General features: G+C 38.2%; 1 protein-coding gene across 1 annotated transcript; it reads left to right on the top strand.

Annotated features, from left to right (window-relative positions):
- Nucleotides 1–527: 527 nt before the first annotated feature.
- LOC125671460 (cytochrome c oxidase subunit 5B, mitochondrial-like) lies at nt 528–8,121 on the top strand. Its single transcript, XM_048907213.2, has 4 exons — nt 528–833; nt 3,288–3,370; nt 4,728–4,833; nt 7,901–8,121. Exons 1-4 carry the CDS (start codon nt 620–622, stop codon nt 8,017–8,019), a joined length of 522 nt encoding a protein of 173 aa, XP_048763170.2. The 5' UTR covers nt 528–619; the 3' UTR covers nt 8,020–8,121.
- Nucleotides 8,122–18,079: the final 9,958 nt, after the last annotated feature.

Below are 18,079 nucleotides of genomic sequence, written 5' to 3'. Positions count from 1 at the left end.
AATATATAAGAAAAATCTTTAAAAATCTTTTTCCCGGAACCACTGAGCCAGAAAAGCTGAGATTTATATGAAAGCTTTCTGATATAGTGCAGATTGAGGTTTGTTGAAATCATGCCCTCCTGGGGTAGGATGGGGCCACGATAGGGGATCAAAGTTTTACATACAAATATATAGGGAAAATCTTTAAAAATCTTCTTCTCAAGAACCATTGGGCTAAAGCAATTCATATTTACATGAAAGCTTTCTGACATAGTGTAGATTCAAGTTTGCAAAAACCATGGCCTCCAGGGGTAGGTTTGGGGACATAATAGGGACTACGGTTTTACATGCAAATAGATATGGAAAATCTTCTGATATGGACCAAGGTGACTCAGGTGAGCGATGTGGCCCATGGGCCTCTTGTTTTTAATGGATTGATAAAAAAAAAAAAAAAAAAAAAGACGCTATGTCGTATACAGGATCAGGATCATATTACAATTCGTGCCGTGTGAATTAGTCTACGAAATATTACAAGCACGAGTTAATAATTGATTTTTCGGAAAGTTTCTGAGTTTTTCATTTTCGCATTCGTTCTCGGGATTTTTGATAAATAGCCTATTGTTAGATAACAACATTGAACATGGCTACAACCTTGTGTCGTTTTTTGAAAGAGACAGTGGTGAAATCAAGTCGAGTTCCTGTAGTTTTTGCCCATACTTTGTCACAGACGGAAGCTTTGAAGTCAGATTCCGTACCAGTTGAAAAGTTGGCAAATCAGAATGATAGTTCCGTGTCCACACCAGAGGGAGACCGAGCACCTGTTAAAATTGACAGATTTTATCGTGCCAACGCAAGTAGGTCTTCTTTGATTAAATATTTAGAAATACAAAGAGTAGTGGTTTCTGCTCGAGATGAGTTTGTTTAAATTATATCTCTAACTCTTTCACTTGGTTTTTGATATTTAAAGTAAACTACTGTAGTAAGGAAATTCGGGTTAATAGAATTTAAGCCCATGTGCATTTTTAAATATTTTTTTTATAAAATAGTATAAGAATTATGTGCCATATGCTATAAATATTTTCAACCTCCTATCGGTCATAGACATTAAGAAACTATGATTACAAACAACATACAGAGTGTTATCTCGGCTGAGATTTGGCTCAGCTGAATATTTGGACTGACGCTTCACTGGCACAGGCACCTGAAGAATGGATATTACTACACCCCCCCCCCCCTTTTTTTTAAATAATTTTTTTTGGTGGCAATAATTTCTCTGAAATCTGTGAATTCCCGGTCTATCACATCCCTCTTTCGATTCATGTAATCGTTTCACGCTTTTTGTTAGATTTAGAGATTGGCCTTCTACCAGTATAATAAAATACACAAGGTATGAAACAAAAATTTGTAAACAAACAGGTGGTCCCCGTTTCGGGGCACATTTTCCAAGTAATTGTAGCGTTACCTAAGGAATTTTGGCGAGCGACAGGTCAGGGAGATGTCATACTACAAATCTCTTCAACTCAAAACCCATCTCACTCTTTTATTTGACACAATCTTGCGTGCATTGATCGGACAGGGCTTGAATCATCTCTTCCACTGGCAGCCAAAAAGGAGGTCACAGAGTACGAATTTGTTGTATGCGGCCTGTGATTGGTTCGCAAAGACATTGCTTGCTTAGTCTTGGAATTATCCGAATGGTCTCAGGATTATTCACAGATTTCAGAAAAATTATTCCCACAAAAAAAAAAAAATTATTAAAAACGGGGGTAGTAATATCCATACTTCTGGTACCTGTGTTCACCGGTGAAGGCGTCAGTCCAAATATTTAGCCGAGCCAAATCTTAACTTGAAGATTAACAGAGTGTAAGAAATTGGTATTGTAATAAATTAGAGTTTAGTATTTAAAGACATATGTCTCTGGCAAAACCAATGAATCATATTACATGTAATGGCCCTCATTTTTGCAGTTACTGCCCTTAACCCAGAAGTAGGGGACATGCTTACCAATAAGGTCCTAAAATTCAGATAAAATAGTAGTAACAAATAGGGTATTGTAAAGCTTACAGTATCAAAATCTTTATTATGGGCAGAGTTTTAACAGGTTGTATCTCTTATTTAAGTTTATTCGATTTTAAGAAGAACACTTTTTAAAATCTACATTTCATTATATTGAAGGGATCCATGGGAGGGGGAGGAGGAACTCGACTTAATAATAATAACATGGTTTGTACGGGTCATGAAAAGTCATGGAATTTGACCTCGGTCATGGAAAGTCATGAAATTTGGTTTTAGCTCTCGAAAAGTCATGGAATTTTTAGAGAGGTCATGGAATTTCATTTTTTCCTGGTTTCAATTTTTGAAAAACTCTATAAACTGATATAAGAATCCTTGACTTCCGGGGCACTTTAAAATAAATCTATATTGGCGCCTAATCCTGAACTACTAAAACCGTGTTGGTTTTAATCTGTATCATAAAAGCGCTTGACACAAAGTAATTTCCGTTGCTGTAAGCATTTAGGTGCGAATGTGTGCTACAGGTAATGGCACATGTACCGGTGTGCAGTCAGATGAGTTGTGCCTGGGAAATGTGTTTATTCTTCCAAGTGGGAGGGCAAGTTTTAAGTGGGTCAGTGCTGTAAAGTGTAATAATAGACAGAGGTGGATATGGCAGATATAGGGAGGGGGGCATTGACTTCAGATTGACGTTTAACAAAACATGTAGGTCTAAAACTTCAGAGAGAAGTGGATCAATGAGATTCGAGTAGTTTCATAAAAAAAAATGACATTGTAGTAGGCAAGTTACAAATTTGCCAGACAGAAAAAAAACCCACTGAGGTTTTGTTTTTATGCCCCCGAGATCGAAGATTGGGGGGCATATTGTTTTTGTCAGAAAAGATAAAACTTAACTTGAAAGTTTCCTTAAGGTATTTGGATTCAGAATTATTTAAATCATTGTCTCCCCCACGCCCCCTCAGAAGTAGGGTGGGGCCACAATAGGGGTAACATTGGATTAGTTTTCTGTACATTGGAATTTACATGTATAAGGGATTTTTTTAAAAAATCTTCTCCTTAAGAGTAGCAGGACCATTATTAGTGATATTAGTATGCAAGCATCCCCAGATTCAAGATTATTCAAATCCTTACAGGGGGGGGGGGGGGGTGTTGTGTTAGAATGAAGCCTCGATATAGAATCAACGTTTTACTTAAGAATTTCTTTTTCAAGAGCAGCAGGACCCGGATGACCCAGGTGAGCATTGTGAAACCGTGGGTTTCTTGTTATATATTAAATAAAAGCTGTGATTTTGCAGATCTCCAGGGTGCAATTCCAGAGTTTACAGGTCATGCCTTGGGGTTGGAACAGTATGAAGTATTAACAAAGGATGAAACAAAGGTAAATCAGACTTTACACATGCTTTTGCATTCTTGACAAAACAAAATTTTTCAAGAAATTTAAACAACGGGGTGGGGGGGGGGGGGGGGGGGGGTTGGATACTGTGTATTAGACATATCATTTATTGTTTCTGTAGATCATTCTGAATGAAGTTGCAAAATATCATTTCATGGAGGGAAAAAAGTAGAATTCCAGCAGTATATATACTGATATCTAAAGCAAAAGTGATAATAATTGGGAGTCAGTTTATCCCAAGTACAACTTTACAACTAAGTTGACTAAAATTTGTGGGAAAATTTATGCATATTGATATTGTAATTTCTATTTATCCCATAGATTAAGTCATTGGTGGGACATGGAAATCACCATGTTTGTTTGTCAATCCATCAGGTCCATCTTCTAACCTGTATCATTGTAGTGGCATTAGAAAATCATACACACAAATGTAGCATATCATCAGACAATGCGTCATGTATCATTGTAATGGAAGATATTAGAAAATCCTACACACAAAGATAGCGTATCATCAGACAATGCGTCATGTATCATTGTAATGGAAGACATTAGAAAATCCTACACACAAAGATAGCGTATCATCAGACAATGCGTCATGTATCATTGTAATGGAAGACATTAGAAAATCCTACACACAAAGATAGCGTATCATCAAACAATGCGTCATGTATCATTGTAATGGAAGACATTAGAAAATCATACAAGTATGGCACAAAGGTAAGCATATCATCAGACAATGTGTCATGATTCTGAAACAAAGTCACTTGAAAAAGTTTGAAATATTGTTTAGGTCAGAACTTGCATTGCAATGGAGAGATGTTAGCAAATCATGCCCAACATAAATGTTAACCAAAAAGCATGTCATTACCTTATTAAAACAGTATCACTCAAGGTCAATAGAAACATTTGTCCTTGACCATAGCTAACTTTGTAATGGAGAACATTAAAAGCTCATACATAGCAAAAAGGTTGTGTGACTAAAAGATACACGTTGACTTTGAACAAAGATCACTTGACCAATATGAAGATCACTCAATAAAAAAAGTTAGAAGTTAAAAGATGCACTCTCAACATGCACCACATCTATTTAGTATTTTGTTGTGTGATACTTGGATGACGATCAAGGCCCATTGGCCTCATGTCATGTAAACTGAATGTAACTAAAGCACCAAATGTATATGAAAGGGAGAAACTGGGATGCACCAGACCAGGGTTTGAACTTATTCCTCTGGACTTAGGTGCTCTATAATCTGGGCCATCCAGTGATTGAACCAGTCTTAGTGTCAAAATTAGTAAACAACCACAATATATCAACTGTTTATTTTGAATCATTTTGTTGCAGGATGTATATTCAACGGGAGTAATACACATGACACCTCAGTTTGGACAGATAGAAAACCCCCACGTGATACCATCAACAAAAGAGAAACGCTTAATTGCATGTTTATGTAAGTTAATATGAACACTCACCATTTCAAAAGTAAAATAAGTTTTGTTTTGCAAAGTTTTTCAATGTTGACTAGATAGTTTCTAACTTCTCATTCTGTCTGTAAAATGGTCCTATTTTTAGTCCCCTACCAACGAAGTCGAAGGGGACTTAATTAGGTTTGCGCTCCGTCTGTCTGTCAGTCCAGTTTTCCGCAAGTTTTTCCTCTGTTCTTGCAGATATTTATCTGATATTTGGTACATTGCGTTGCCATAACAAGTTACAGATCAAGTTTGAATTTGGTCTTGGTCCGTTGAATTTTCACTTAGTTACTTAGAAAAATAGCATAAATTGTTAGTTTACATCCAATTTTCTTATCTCTGTAGATAAAAATACTACACTCATTAAAACTTCTAGCATAGTAATACAACAATATAGCTAAATTATTCATGATCACCTACATGTCACAGTTTATTGATTTAATTGGTTAAAGACCTAAACCTAATTATAAATTTGTCTTTTTTCCTGGTCTCATATGTAATATGTGCATTTCTTGTGACAAGACCTTTTTTAGTACTATTTCTTTTTTACCTTGTAACCTTTACCTTGGAGTTTGACCTCCTTAAGAAAAGTTAACCTAGGCAATATCTCCTGAACTGTTTCAGGTAGGGCTTTCATATTTTGTATATAGATTCCTTATGGCAAGACCTTACATTTCACACCTTGTATTATGGTTATGTCGTGACCCTTTGGAACTAGGTTCGGATCACAAAATGGGGTCAAAATTCTTCATGGAATAAAGATTAAATCTTTTGAAAATTGCAACAGCTGATGAAAAGCAGGGCAAAAGAGACTCAGGTGAGTGATGTGGTCCATGGGCCTCTTGTTTTATTTACCCACCAAAATCAACATTCTTACCAGAATCATGGTGCAACTCGTTTATTTTAATTGGATGAAAATGACATAAAACCAGAACCATGTAAACATGCGGTTATTATTACATTATCAGTATATTTGCATGAAATTGCTATTTTTCGTGCAGTTTTTATGCCCCCAAGATCGAAGATCGGGGGGCATATTGTTTTTGTCCATTCTGTCATTCTGTCTGAAACTTTAACCTTGCTAATAACTTTTGAACAGTAAGTGATAGAGCTTTGATATTTCACATGAGTATTCCTTGTGGCAAGGCCTTTCCGTGGGTACCAACATTTTTGACCCTGTGACCTTGACCTTGTAGATTGACCTACTTTTTGAAAACTTTAACCTTGCTAATAACTTTTGAACAGTAAGTGACAGGGCTTTGATATTTCACATGAGTATTCCTTGTGGCAAGACCTTTCGGTGGTTACCAACATTTTTGACCTTGTGACCTTGACCTTGGAGTTTGACCTACTTTTTGAAAACTTTGACATTTCACATGTGTATTCCTTGTGACAAGACCTTTCCGTGGGTACTAAACCTTCTGATCTTGACATTTTACCTACTTTTTAAAAAATTGACATTGGTCATATTGCACATGAACATTTCTTGTGTCAAGATCTCTCTACTGGTACCAAGATATTTGTCCTTGTGACCTTGGCCATCTTCGGAATTGGCCATTATCGGGGGCATTTGTGTTTCACAAACACATCTTGTTCTATTAGAAAATATCGAGCTCAGGTTTGTACAAACTTCTTATTCATACCATAGATTTAACTGTTAACCACGTCGTAGACTATATATTCAATGAAATGGGGATATATCATACGCATGCCATGCAAATCTACCGCTACCAAGTCTACATTCATACAGAAGATATAATTAATCAATTCTAAATTCAACACACCTGAAATGTGCGGTGACGGTGCAACTTTGCACCGAACTATAAAATTATTCAAGTTTTCTAATTTATTAGAATGTAATAAATTCACGATCCAACTAGATCCATTGAAATAACAATAACTTTAATACTAACTGTAAACTATAAAATATTAAATATTAACTAACTGGGAGAGACCTTGGGTATCTCCCAGGGACAGAACCCCGAGTGCACCGACTATCAAAATTCACATCAAGAATTGATATTGAATTTCTAAGTACTCAATAAATTTACTATACTTTATTTCTCTAAAATTCCCTTTCTTGTACTATCTAGATGATTTAAATCTGCTATGTAATTTAATACTTAAAGTATTTACTAAAATAAAAGAAATACCTCAACTTCGGTGCAGCAGTCAGTGCCAAACTTCGTCGTAATAAAATATAATGTAGAATCCTGTCGCCGTGGACTATGAATCGCGGCTTTTATATCTTGACGCAATGGTACAGCTGATTACGTCATGTACTGTACCTAAAACTCCTAAAACATGCTTTTCTCAATAAAGTGAGATCTTCTGACTTACTAGTATAATTCATATACTGTATAACTTGTTAATTTATCTATGATTTTTAAGGTAATCTAAGCATTTCATTTATAAAGTTTTATTTATAAAATTATTGACATGTCCACATGTCATTCCTAAATCCGGAAAATATCCGTCTCGATCATACGGATTCTGTAATTATCGTGTGAAAAGCATTTCCCATCTGTACATCTAGTGACATCCAGGTAATAAACAAAGAAATTTTTTAATACTTTTAAGTGATATCAGACTTAAACTCTATCGTAAATATCCTAATAAAAGTGTATCTCATGGGTGCAACAACGTGAAACTGCATCAAATGACAATAAACATCAGAGACGATTTATGTGAAACTGCATCAAATGACATTAAATATCAGAGACGAATTACTTGAAACTGCATCAAATGACAATAAACACCAGAGACAAATTACATGAAACTGTATCAAATGACATTAAATATCAGAGACGAATTACATGAAACTGTATCAAATGACAACAAACATCAGAGACAAATTACGTGAAACTGTATTGGACATAATCTCTTAAGAAATAAAATAAGATTCTTTAAGGCTTTAAGACTTTAGCTAAAATACAGGGCCCCAGAAAGGCTGCTATCATACATGGTCCATTTTTCAGTTACTTGCAATTCGTGCTTGTTGTTTTATATAGTGTAATGATTCAATGAATGCAATTACATGTGTTGTAGGTGATGAGGATTCTAACAAACTTCAGTATATGTGGCTACACAAGGGAGAACCACAAAGATGTCTATGTGGAGTATTCTTCAGGTTGGAAGAGGTTGACGCTTTTGGAGATCCTAAGTGACATTTGAATTACTTTATGTATAAATATGACTGTACAAAACTTTGTTTGTCAATGTTATAAAAACTGTTTATACTCATGTTTTCAATAAATACTAGGATTGAATTGTAGTCCTTATATGCCTTGTTTTTCAAAAGTTTATTATGATTTTTTGGGTCTGGGGTTGTAGCCTATGTCCCTGGGGAGCTTTTGTGATACCCGTAGTGCTTCAGGAAAGTCCTTGGACATCTGGTTGAAGTTTTTACATGATCATTTTCAAGTCATAAAAATTATAGATTCAACAGGATTCAAACTTGCTTGGATGATGCATCTATGGATGCACATTGCCAGTTATGATTTGTAAGCCGCATCCGACGAATATTTGAAGGATAAGTGACTGTTTTATAGTTTTTGCAGCAGGGTCATTCCTCGGTTTGTAGTTTAAACTTCCTCTGATCTCTATTTTTTGAGATGAATGACAAAGTTATTGTTCTTCTGCAGTTTTACTACTTGCCATTCAGTAACTATAACGTGGATGATTCTTGTTGCAAAGTATAAAATAGGAATTGATCATAGCTTTAATATGTGTAAGTAGCATACATTACAATGCAGTTTCTTAATATCGTGTTCTTACTATAACACGCCCACAACTATTCCACACCTACTATAACACGCCCACAACTATTCCACACCTACTATAACACACCCACAACTATTCCACACCTACTATAACACGCCCACAACTATTCTACAACTACTATAACATGCCCACAACTATTCCACACCTACTATAACACGCCCACAACTATTCCACACCTACTATAACACGCCCACAACTATTCTACACCTCTACTATCACACACCCACAACTATTCCACACCTCCACTATAACACGCCCACAACTATTCTACACCTCTACTATACCACCCTCTCAACTATTCTACACCTCTACTGTAACACACCCACAACTATTCTACACCTCTACTATAACACGCCCACAACTATTCTACACCTCTACTGTAACACACCCACAACTATTCTACACCTCTACTGTCACACGCCCACAACTATTCTACACCTCTACTATCACACACCCACAACTATTCTACACCTCTACTATAACACACCCACAACTATTCTACACCTCTACTATAACACGCCCACAACTATTCTACACCTCTACTATACCACCCTCTCAACTATTCTACACCTCTACTGTAACACACCCACAACTATTCTACACCTCTACTATACCACCCTCTCAACTATTCTACACCTCTACTATACCACACCCACAACTATTCTACACCTCTACTATAACATGCCCACAACTATTCTACACCTCTACTATACCACCCTCTCAACTATTCTACACCTCTACTGTAACACACCCACAACTATTCTACACCTCTACTATACCACCCTCTCAACTATTCTACACCTCTACTATAACACACCCACAACTATTCTACACCTCTACTATAACACGCCCACAACTATTCTACACCTCTACTATACCACCCTCTCAACTATTCTACACCTCTACTGTAACACACCCACAACTATTCTACACCTTTCAAGCAAAGGGTATGATATCAAATCACCCCAAACATGTACAGTACTACTACACTTCCCTCCCTTTTGAAAAAGAGGGTACTCGTTTACAAATATTAAAAAAATTCTGTCTTAAATGTTCTTGATTTATCACTGTCAATGAAACTCAGCAACTCTCACAGAAAATCTGTTGTTCTAAAAAGGGACCTTGAACGTTTTTCCATTTCCTGGGATGATATAGTCTGCAGAGCGGAGGATCTCCATCCTGTGTTGTCGCTGAAGTTCTGGGTGTCCACTATATGACTTTTTGAAGGTTGAGAATAAATCCCCTGTAACTCCAAGAGTTCTCAGCTGTGTTCCTGTCGATGATGGAAATATCAGTGTGTATACAAGAGTCGCATAATTTACATCACAATCTATGATGTAGGGAATGCAAAATTTGAAAGCATGCATGTAATATGTGTTACCAAGACACACAACATAGGATACATTATGTACATCTTCGCTAGCCAAGGGTTTATGATCCACTCCGCTTTTCTACAACCCTTGGCTGTGTTAGCATGATTTTCGTAGCTTTGAGTGGCGTCCTCTAGTGGATGGAGAAAACAAACTCTGTTTGGATTACATCATGTTCAATCAATGAAAATGCAATTTTCAACTACACTTTGTATGTTTTTAAAATAAAAATAGCTGCACCCGTGAGTTACATGATGTTATATGCAAATCATTCAAAATCAATAAACTTTTTTCACAGGCAGAGCCTCATTGCACAGTCTGCACACCACCATCTTGATGGAGACTATGAAAATCTGATTAAATGGAAGCATTTTGAAGACAAGGACTAATTGTTTATACATTCCTTCGTTTTGCACATGGTGTAACACAACACGCTATCTGATTAGATGCAGAGGACTTGGCCTGCATCCAATCATATGCAGGAAATTGTTGACACGAAAATCGTGCTAATGCAGCCAAGGGTTGTAGAGTAGTGAAGCGGATCGTAAACCTCTGACTGGCGAAGATGCAATATGTCCTGCATGGAAGAAAATATTCAGATTCCTTGTGTAATCAGAGAGACTGAGTACATGCTCTCTTAAGACCATTCTGCTTCAGGCCTTCTGACAGGTTACCAGTGTTTACTAGGATGCTTTTAGGGCCTTCAATCAGACTTGTGCTCCCACAGGCTTTTGTCCACTCTGTCCAGGCCCTACTATGCTGTTGGCTTCTTTCAACACAACAACTTCATAAGACACTATGTCTTAAAGGGAAACCTCATCTGCATTGCAATCATCCACATCTACCCACTCTTTATCTCCTTGACTAACTTCCTTTGGCTTATCATCTCCTTGTGATGTTCATCTGGACAGTATCAGAGTTGACTTCACCTCATCTTGTAGCCTTAAAAGCTTAATACCCAGATACGAAATGTTCTCCTTCTTTCCTAGGATACCAAGCACACAAGAGCCATCAAGAACCAGTAACCAGGTCTAGCACTGGTGCTGCAGAGCACTGATCAAATTAGTCACCTTTTTGATCCTGATTCACTCCTATCTAGGATACTACAAAGGAGCTTCCTGAAAATTCTGTAGACATATCCAAGCATCTTTACTGTGGTGACGGACTGTGCTCAGGCTCTTTGCACTCCCTTAGGTTAGCAATACCTGCTGTCATCTGCAGCCTCCTCTTATGACAGATCAGCCTCTCTGGGGAAAAATTCATCTGATTCTTGATCACTACTTTTTCCAGGGATCTCTGTTGGCAATGATATACATGTACATCGTATCACCACTGACCATGATACATGTAGGTCTACTGAAAGAGAACATGTGGTACTAGTTTAAATAAATGTTTATTAATTGAAATCAAGCACATGTTCTTAAAGTGTCAGATATCTCGATCATTAGTAATTGCTACACAGGCTTTGTAAAACCAATTGTCACCCCCATCACACTTAATCGTTAAATGACCGTCTTTGAGTTTGTTATACAAATGCAAAAACAACCAACAAATCTAACTGAAAAATAATTACTCCATCTTGGAAACGATGTTGGCATTGACATAGCCAAGCTGGTACCTTTCTGTCCTAATCATTTCTGACCGTCCCAAATATAGACAGAGTCACCTAGTTCATATGCCCTGGTATGAAGTCATAAACTTCTTTTGATGTGATCGTAGTGAATTTTCAATACCCATACATTAGAGATAACCAAACTGATTCCTGTAATGGCTCTGTATAAACCTCATGGTGTGTGAAGTACAAGGTCACTGATTTCATGGCTCATCATAACCTCTGTATGTCTGTTTATGGATGACCTTATTTTGCTAAGATAGATTGTTCATATCCCAATTGTTCTATGACAACTTGTCAACAAAACATCTACTGCATCCATAAAAGTTGTACTAGTATTAACTCCCTCAACCTGACCATTTGCTGGTGTTGTGCTACTGTTTTGTATTTGGAGTACTTCACACAGGAACTTGAAAAGACAACTTTCAAAATTCTCTTCTTGATTAGTAAAGATTGAACAGAAAAGCAAATCAAGAGAAAAATTTAGTAGCTGCTGCTCTTCCAGTCACTTTACCTGTTTGTAAATAGAATAGTACACATTCATCCTATAATTTGGTGACTTGATCAACCATAACTATATATAGAATGTTGGAATTTCCTGCTGCAGATTCTGGTAATGGACTGAAAAAATCAAGCTCCATCGGTGATTTTTACCCAGTGAGTAATATTTTGTTATTGGGATGATATCTTCATAAATGTCTTGGGTACACATTGCTAGTCCTATTGCTGGTATTTATCTTGACAGTCTTATATTTTGTGGTTCCACGGATTCCTCAGAACAACTAGTATAATCTAGACTGTTCCATGTCTTTTTGGGGTATTATACAAAACTTAATAAGAAACATATTTCTTGTTAACCCAGAACTTCTTTGCTGTTAACTACTAATGAAACGTTCATCCTCCGATGGAATGTCATGGGACACCATGTAGGGAAGAATCGGTCTGCTATAATGGCTGTGTGATGTGTACAGTGTGTGTGTTGTTCGTGTCCATGCTTGTCACTCTCGCTTTTAGCTCCACCTTGGCTAACACCTTGCTGTGAAAAGGAAGCAGAATATGCATAATTCTTCCCTGCCAGGTATAGCCTTTCCACAGCTAGACCTATGTGGCCCAGATATGGGATCTTCCTCGAGGTAGCAGATGGAAATTGGGTACCTGACGGCCCCAAGCAGAACCACAAGGTCTTTGAGGAGACTAGGCCCCTAAATGCACGGTATACATGGCCCACCGGTGTGTGGATATACCCTGATGCCTGTAATCCTAATCCCCAGCTATGGGTAAATAGCAACCTGCTGCCTTGTAGGTATCACTTGGATGTGAAAAGGCTAAGGAGTAAACCCGAACAAAATTGCTGGCCAGATGGGAGTCAATAGCCCAGTAAGGCAACCCTAATCCACCTAGGAGAGACAACTCTGACATCAAACCGGGTAGATATTGGCTCGTAAAACTTGGCTGGTAACTGATATAGAGAAATGGAATCTCAACTAAAAATCTGCTGGTCCTCCACGTTGGGAGTTTAATTAGACTAACAACCTGATTCTCTAAAAAGAAGCTTGTTACAGAAACCGCAACGACAATATCTGAAACAACTTGGTTCAGAAAGAGTCCTCCTTGGCAGAGCCTATGACGCAAGCTGATGAAAGCCTACTGGAAGACAGTGAGCTGACAACTCTTCTGATTGGGACATGGAACATCAGAACCCTTTATGAAACGGGGAAGAGTGCGCAAGTGTGAACAGATACAACCTGAAGATTCTTGGCCTATGTGAGACCAGATGGACAGGAACTGGACGCACCAGATTCACGAGTGGAGACACCATAATCTACTCAGGCCAAGAAGAAGGCCAGGCACACTCATGGAGTTGGGTTACTAATGACATCTGAAGCAACTCAAGCATTGCTGTCCTGGGAACCAGTGTCACCAAGGATCCTCACAGCAAGATTTAACTCAAAGGGCAGAAAAACAACAATTGTACAGTGCTATGCCCCAACAAATGTTGCAGATGTATACAAGAAAAGAAAGAATTCTAAAGACAACTTCAAGCAGCCATTGATACAGCACCAAAGAGAGACCTCAAGATCCTCATGGGAGATCTCAATGCAAAAACGTGGGGACAGAAAACAAACACAGAAAAGAGACTATGGGCAAACATGGTGTTGGAACACAAAATGAAATTGGAGAACTGTTTGTGGAATTCTGTGCATTCAATGATCTAGTCATCAGAGGGACAATATTTCCACACAAGGAAATCCACAAGACAACTTGGACTTCACCCGATGGGAAGACTTATAACCAGATAGACCATATCACCAGCAGCAGAAAGTGGTGCAGAAGTTTGCATGACGTAAGAGTTAAGCGGGGGGCAGACGCAGCCTCGGATCACAACTTAGTAGTGGCTGAGCTGAAGACCAAACTGAAAGCCTACAAAGACTAAGCAGATCGAACATCCCACAAATACAATGTTCACAGCCTCAAGGAGAGGGAGACAGCAAATGAGTACAAACTGGAGCTAAGAAACAAATTCAGTGTACTTTCCCAACTAAATGAAGAAACAGTTGAAGAACTCTGGTGTGGCCTGAAAGATGTTTGACAGACAACAAAGCTCTTGGAAATAAATCAAGAAGACATAATGAATGGTTAACACCTAGAACTTGGACTCAGATCACAAAACGGAAAGACCTGATTAAAAACAAGATCAACCAGATCCAGGATGTAGATCACAGACACAACATACAGCCACACTACTGGGAGGTCATCAGACACAACATACAGCCACACTACTGGGAGGTCATCAGACACAACATACAGCCACACTACTGGGAGGTCATCAGACACAACATACAGCCACACTACTGGGAAGTCATCCGTCAAGTCAAAAGAAGTGTGATACAGGATAAGAAGAAATTCATTGATGAGCTCACAGAGGAGGCAGAAACAGCAGCAGGACAGAGAAATATGAAAAGACTCTATGAGATAATGAGAACACTTTCTGAAAAAACTGGCAACCCCACACGTCCAGTCAAAAAAAAAAATGGACACACAATCCCAGGAGAAACAGAGCAGAGAGCAGGGTAGGCAGAGCACTTCAAAGAGACACTGAACAGACCAGTTCCACCCCCACCCACCCCCCACCCCCAGATATTCCATCACCAACCCAGCTTTTAGACATCAATACTGGCCCGCCAGCCAAGACAGAGGTCACCAAAGCTATTAAGTCCGTCAAGTTGGGCAAAGCAGCGGGTCCCGATGGAATACCACCTGAAAAACTGAAAGCAGACATCACACATCAACAGAAATGTTGCATCCCCTCCTACACAAGATCTGGGAGCAGGAAACAGTGCCAGAAGAAAGGACATCTTGTGTAGCGCTGCCGAAAAAAGGAGAGATCTCATCATGCAACAACTGGAGGGGCGTCATGCTGTTATCCATTCCAGTGAAGGTGCTAGCCAGGATCATGTTGGAGAGACTAAAGACTGCCCTCGGCAAGACTCTGCGTGAAGAAAGGCAGGATTTTGTCAAGACAGATCCTGCACCAACCACATTGCCACAATGAGAATAATCATAAAGCAGTCTATGGAGTAGCAGACCCCCCTGTATGCAGTCTTTGTTGATTTCCAGAAAGCATTTGACAGTGTTGACAGGGATACCATCTGGAAACTCATGCATTGATCACTACGGCTTCCCATGCACAATTTGTCTCCATCATCCAACAACTTTACGAAGATGCCACATGCCAGGTCGTACAAGATGGGAAGCTGATGGAACCTTTCTCTGTAGGAACCGGCATTCGTCAAGGCTGCTTACTCTTGCTGACAATTTTCCTGATAGTGATCGATTGGGTAATGCAGCAGTCCACAGCAGACCAGAAGACAGGAATCCAGGGGACCTTCACTAAACAGTTAGAGGACCTGGACTCTGCTGATGACATCAGTCTTCTCTCCCACAAGCAGCAAGATGTCCAAGAAAAGTTGTGCCATGTTGCAAAAGAAGCAGGAAAGGCAGGCCTCCAGATCAACACAAAAAAGACAGAGCTAGTGATGAGAGTAAACAACCGGCAACAGAACCCACTACGACTTGGGCAGGAAGACATCAAGGAAACAGACAAGTTTGTCTATCTCGGTAGTGTGGTCAGCAAAGATGGCGGGACAGACGAGGACATAAAGAGTCGCACCAACAAACCGCGACATGCCTTTATTGTCCTCAGACCAATCTGGAATTCCTCTGCACTTTCACTCCACAACAAAATCAGAATTTTTAACACCAATATAAAATCTGTCCTTCTTTATGGCTCTGAAACTTGGCGAACAAAAACAAACACCCACAAGCTCCAGACATTCATCAACAGATGTCTCTGATGCCTCATTAACATTAGATATCCAGATGTTATTCCAATGCAGAACCCTGGAATATATGGAGCGCCAAATTAACATAAACTCAAATAATTGAAGATATCTTCAATTATTTGAAGATATCATCAATTCATTTGATGCGCGCAACAATTGAATTAAAGATCTCTTCAAATAATTAATGAAATCTTCAATTCTGAATTATTGCGCGCATTAATTGAATTGATGATAGCATTAATTCTTCAGCTTAATTGATATGCGCTTTAATTGAATTAATGATCTCTTCAAATGAATTAATGATATCAACAATTGAATTGATGGAGCTACAATTCAATTGATGAGAGCAATAATTGATTTAATGCGTGCATTAAATCAATTGATGAGAGCAATAATTGAATTGATGCGCGCATTAATTCATTTGAAGAGAGCAATAATTCTTTTAGAGAGAGCAACTATATAATTAAAGATATCTTCAATTCAACATATCCAGAATTGAATTAATGATATCTTGAATTGAATTGTTGCTCTCTTTAAAAAAATTGATGCGCGCATTAATTCCTTAATATACAAAAGCATTGTAAATGATTTAAAGATATCTTCAATTGAATTAAAGAGATCATCAAATTATTTATACCGAGCTCTAAATTAATTATTGCGAGCAATATTTCTACTAAATTGATGCTCTCATCAAATGAATTGAAGAGAGCAATAATTGAATTAATGCGCACATCAAATCTATTATTGCTCTCATTAATTGAATTAATGCGCGCATCAATTGAATTGAAGAGAGCAATAATTGAATTAATGCGCGCATTAAATCAATTGTTGCTCTCATTAATTCAATTGATGCGCGCATTAACTCAATTGATGAGAGCAATAATTGAATTGAAGCGCGCATTAATTCATTTGATGAGAGCAATAATTGATTTAATGCGTGCATTAATTAATTCAATTAAAGAGAGCAATAATTGAATTGATGATGTCTTCAAATAATTGAAGATATCTTCAATTATTTGAGTTTATGTTAATTTGGCGCTCCATAGGAATAAGACCAAGCAAGTTCTAATAGACCTGGAAATCAGAAAACTGAAGTGGAGCTGAATTGGCCACACTTTTTGAAAGTGCTTATCAAACGTCACCAGACAATTAAGCCCTTGAATGGAACCCGAAGGGCAAAAGTAAAGTAGGAAGACCCAGACAGACCTGGCACAGAAGCGTAAACAAAGAAGTGAAGGCTGCTGGAATGACATGCTGGGCTGAATTATAAAGATGATCGCCCAGAACCGTTTACGTTGGAATTTAGAGTGTGGTTGCGGCCCTATGTTCCCCAGGGAACCCAGAGGATTAAGTCAAGGGAAGAATTGACTAAGGTCTGTATCATCTTTCTGAGATTTCTTTAAATCCTTCAGGTGCATTTATACACTGTACTTGATGCCAGCAAACCGTGGTAGCAGCTGTATGCTGGAGGTAACTGCTCTGTCCTTGTGACAATAGATATACATTTGGATCTGCACAGGAAATATATCTATATATGTATGTAGGTCCTAATTTACTCAATGATAACTGAACTCATATAATCAACCTCCCCATGATTGTTAAACAGTGATACAAGATGGTCGCGCAGCATGAACAAGTTGATCAAGTATGGTGCGATATCCTAGCTGGCTAGTACGTAGTACGTACTGCAACATCATCTACATCCTGTCCGCTTAGGCATGTCCTCACATTAATTAGTAGCTTGCAACAGCCACCACATTAAGGAAGCTGGGTAGGAGATATATAAGCTAGCTATAATGCAGTTCGATCACTTAAAATTTCCTTTCTGGACACCACTAAAACCTGGGAAAGTGGATCAGCATATATAATTCCCATGTTGTTTGCCAGTTCAATGAATCAGTCATGTTGTACGTACTGGCTCGATACTTCAAGTCATGCCAAGTAGCTGATTGACTTATCCTTAAGAAAATTTTTTAAGTCAAGTTAATAAGCTACTAATTCATTAAGCTGACTATATGTTGTGTTCCATATATATATATTCTCACAAGGTATATATATATGAACAGGACTGTTGCTAGTGTAGCGGTCAGCCAGGTTCAATCGCCGGTGGCCAGATAGC

This window comes from Ostrea edulis, chromosome 4 (assembly GCF_947568905.1).
Source record: "Ostrea edulis chromosome 4, xbOstEdul1.1, whole genome shotgun sequence".
Lineage (NCBI taxonomy): Eukaryota > Metazoa > Mollusca > Bivalvia > Ostreida > Ostreidae > Ostrea > Ostrea edulis.
The sequence above is the reverse complement of the archived record's forward strand: the minus strand, read 5'-3'. Positions and strand labels throughout refer to the sequence as shown.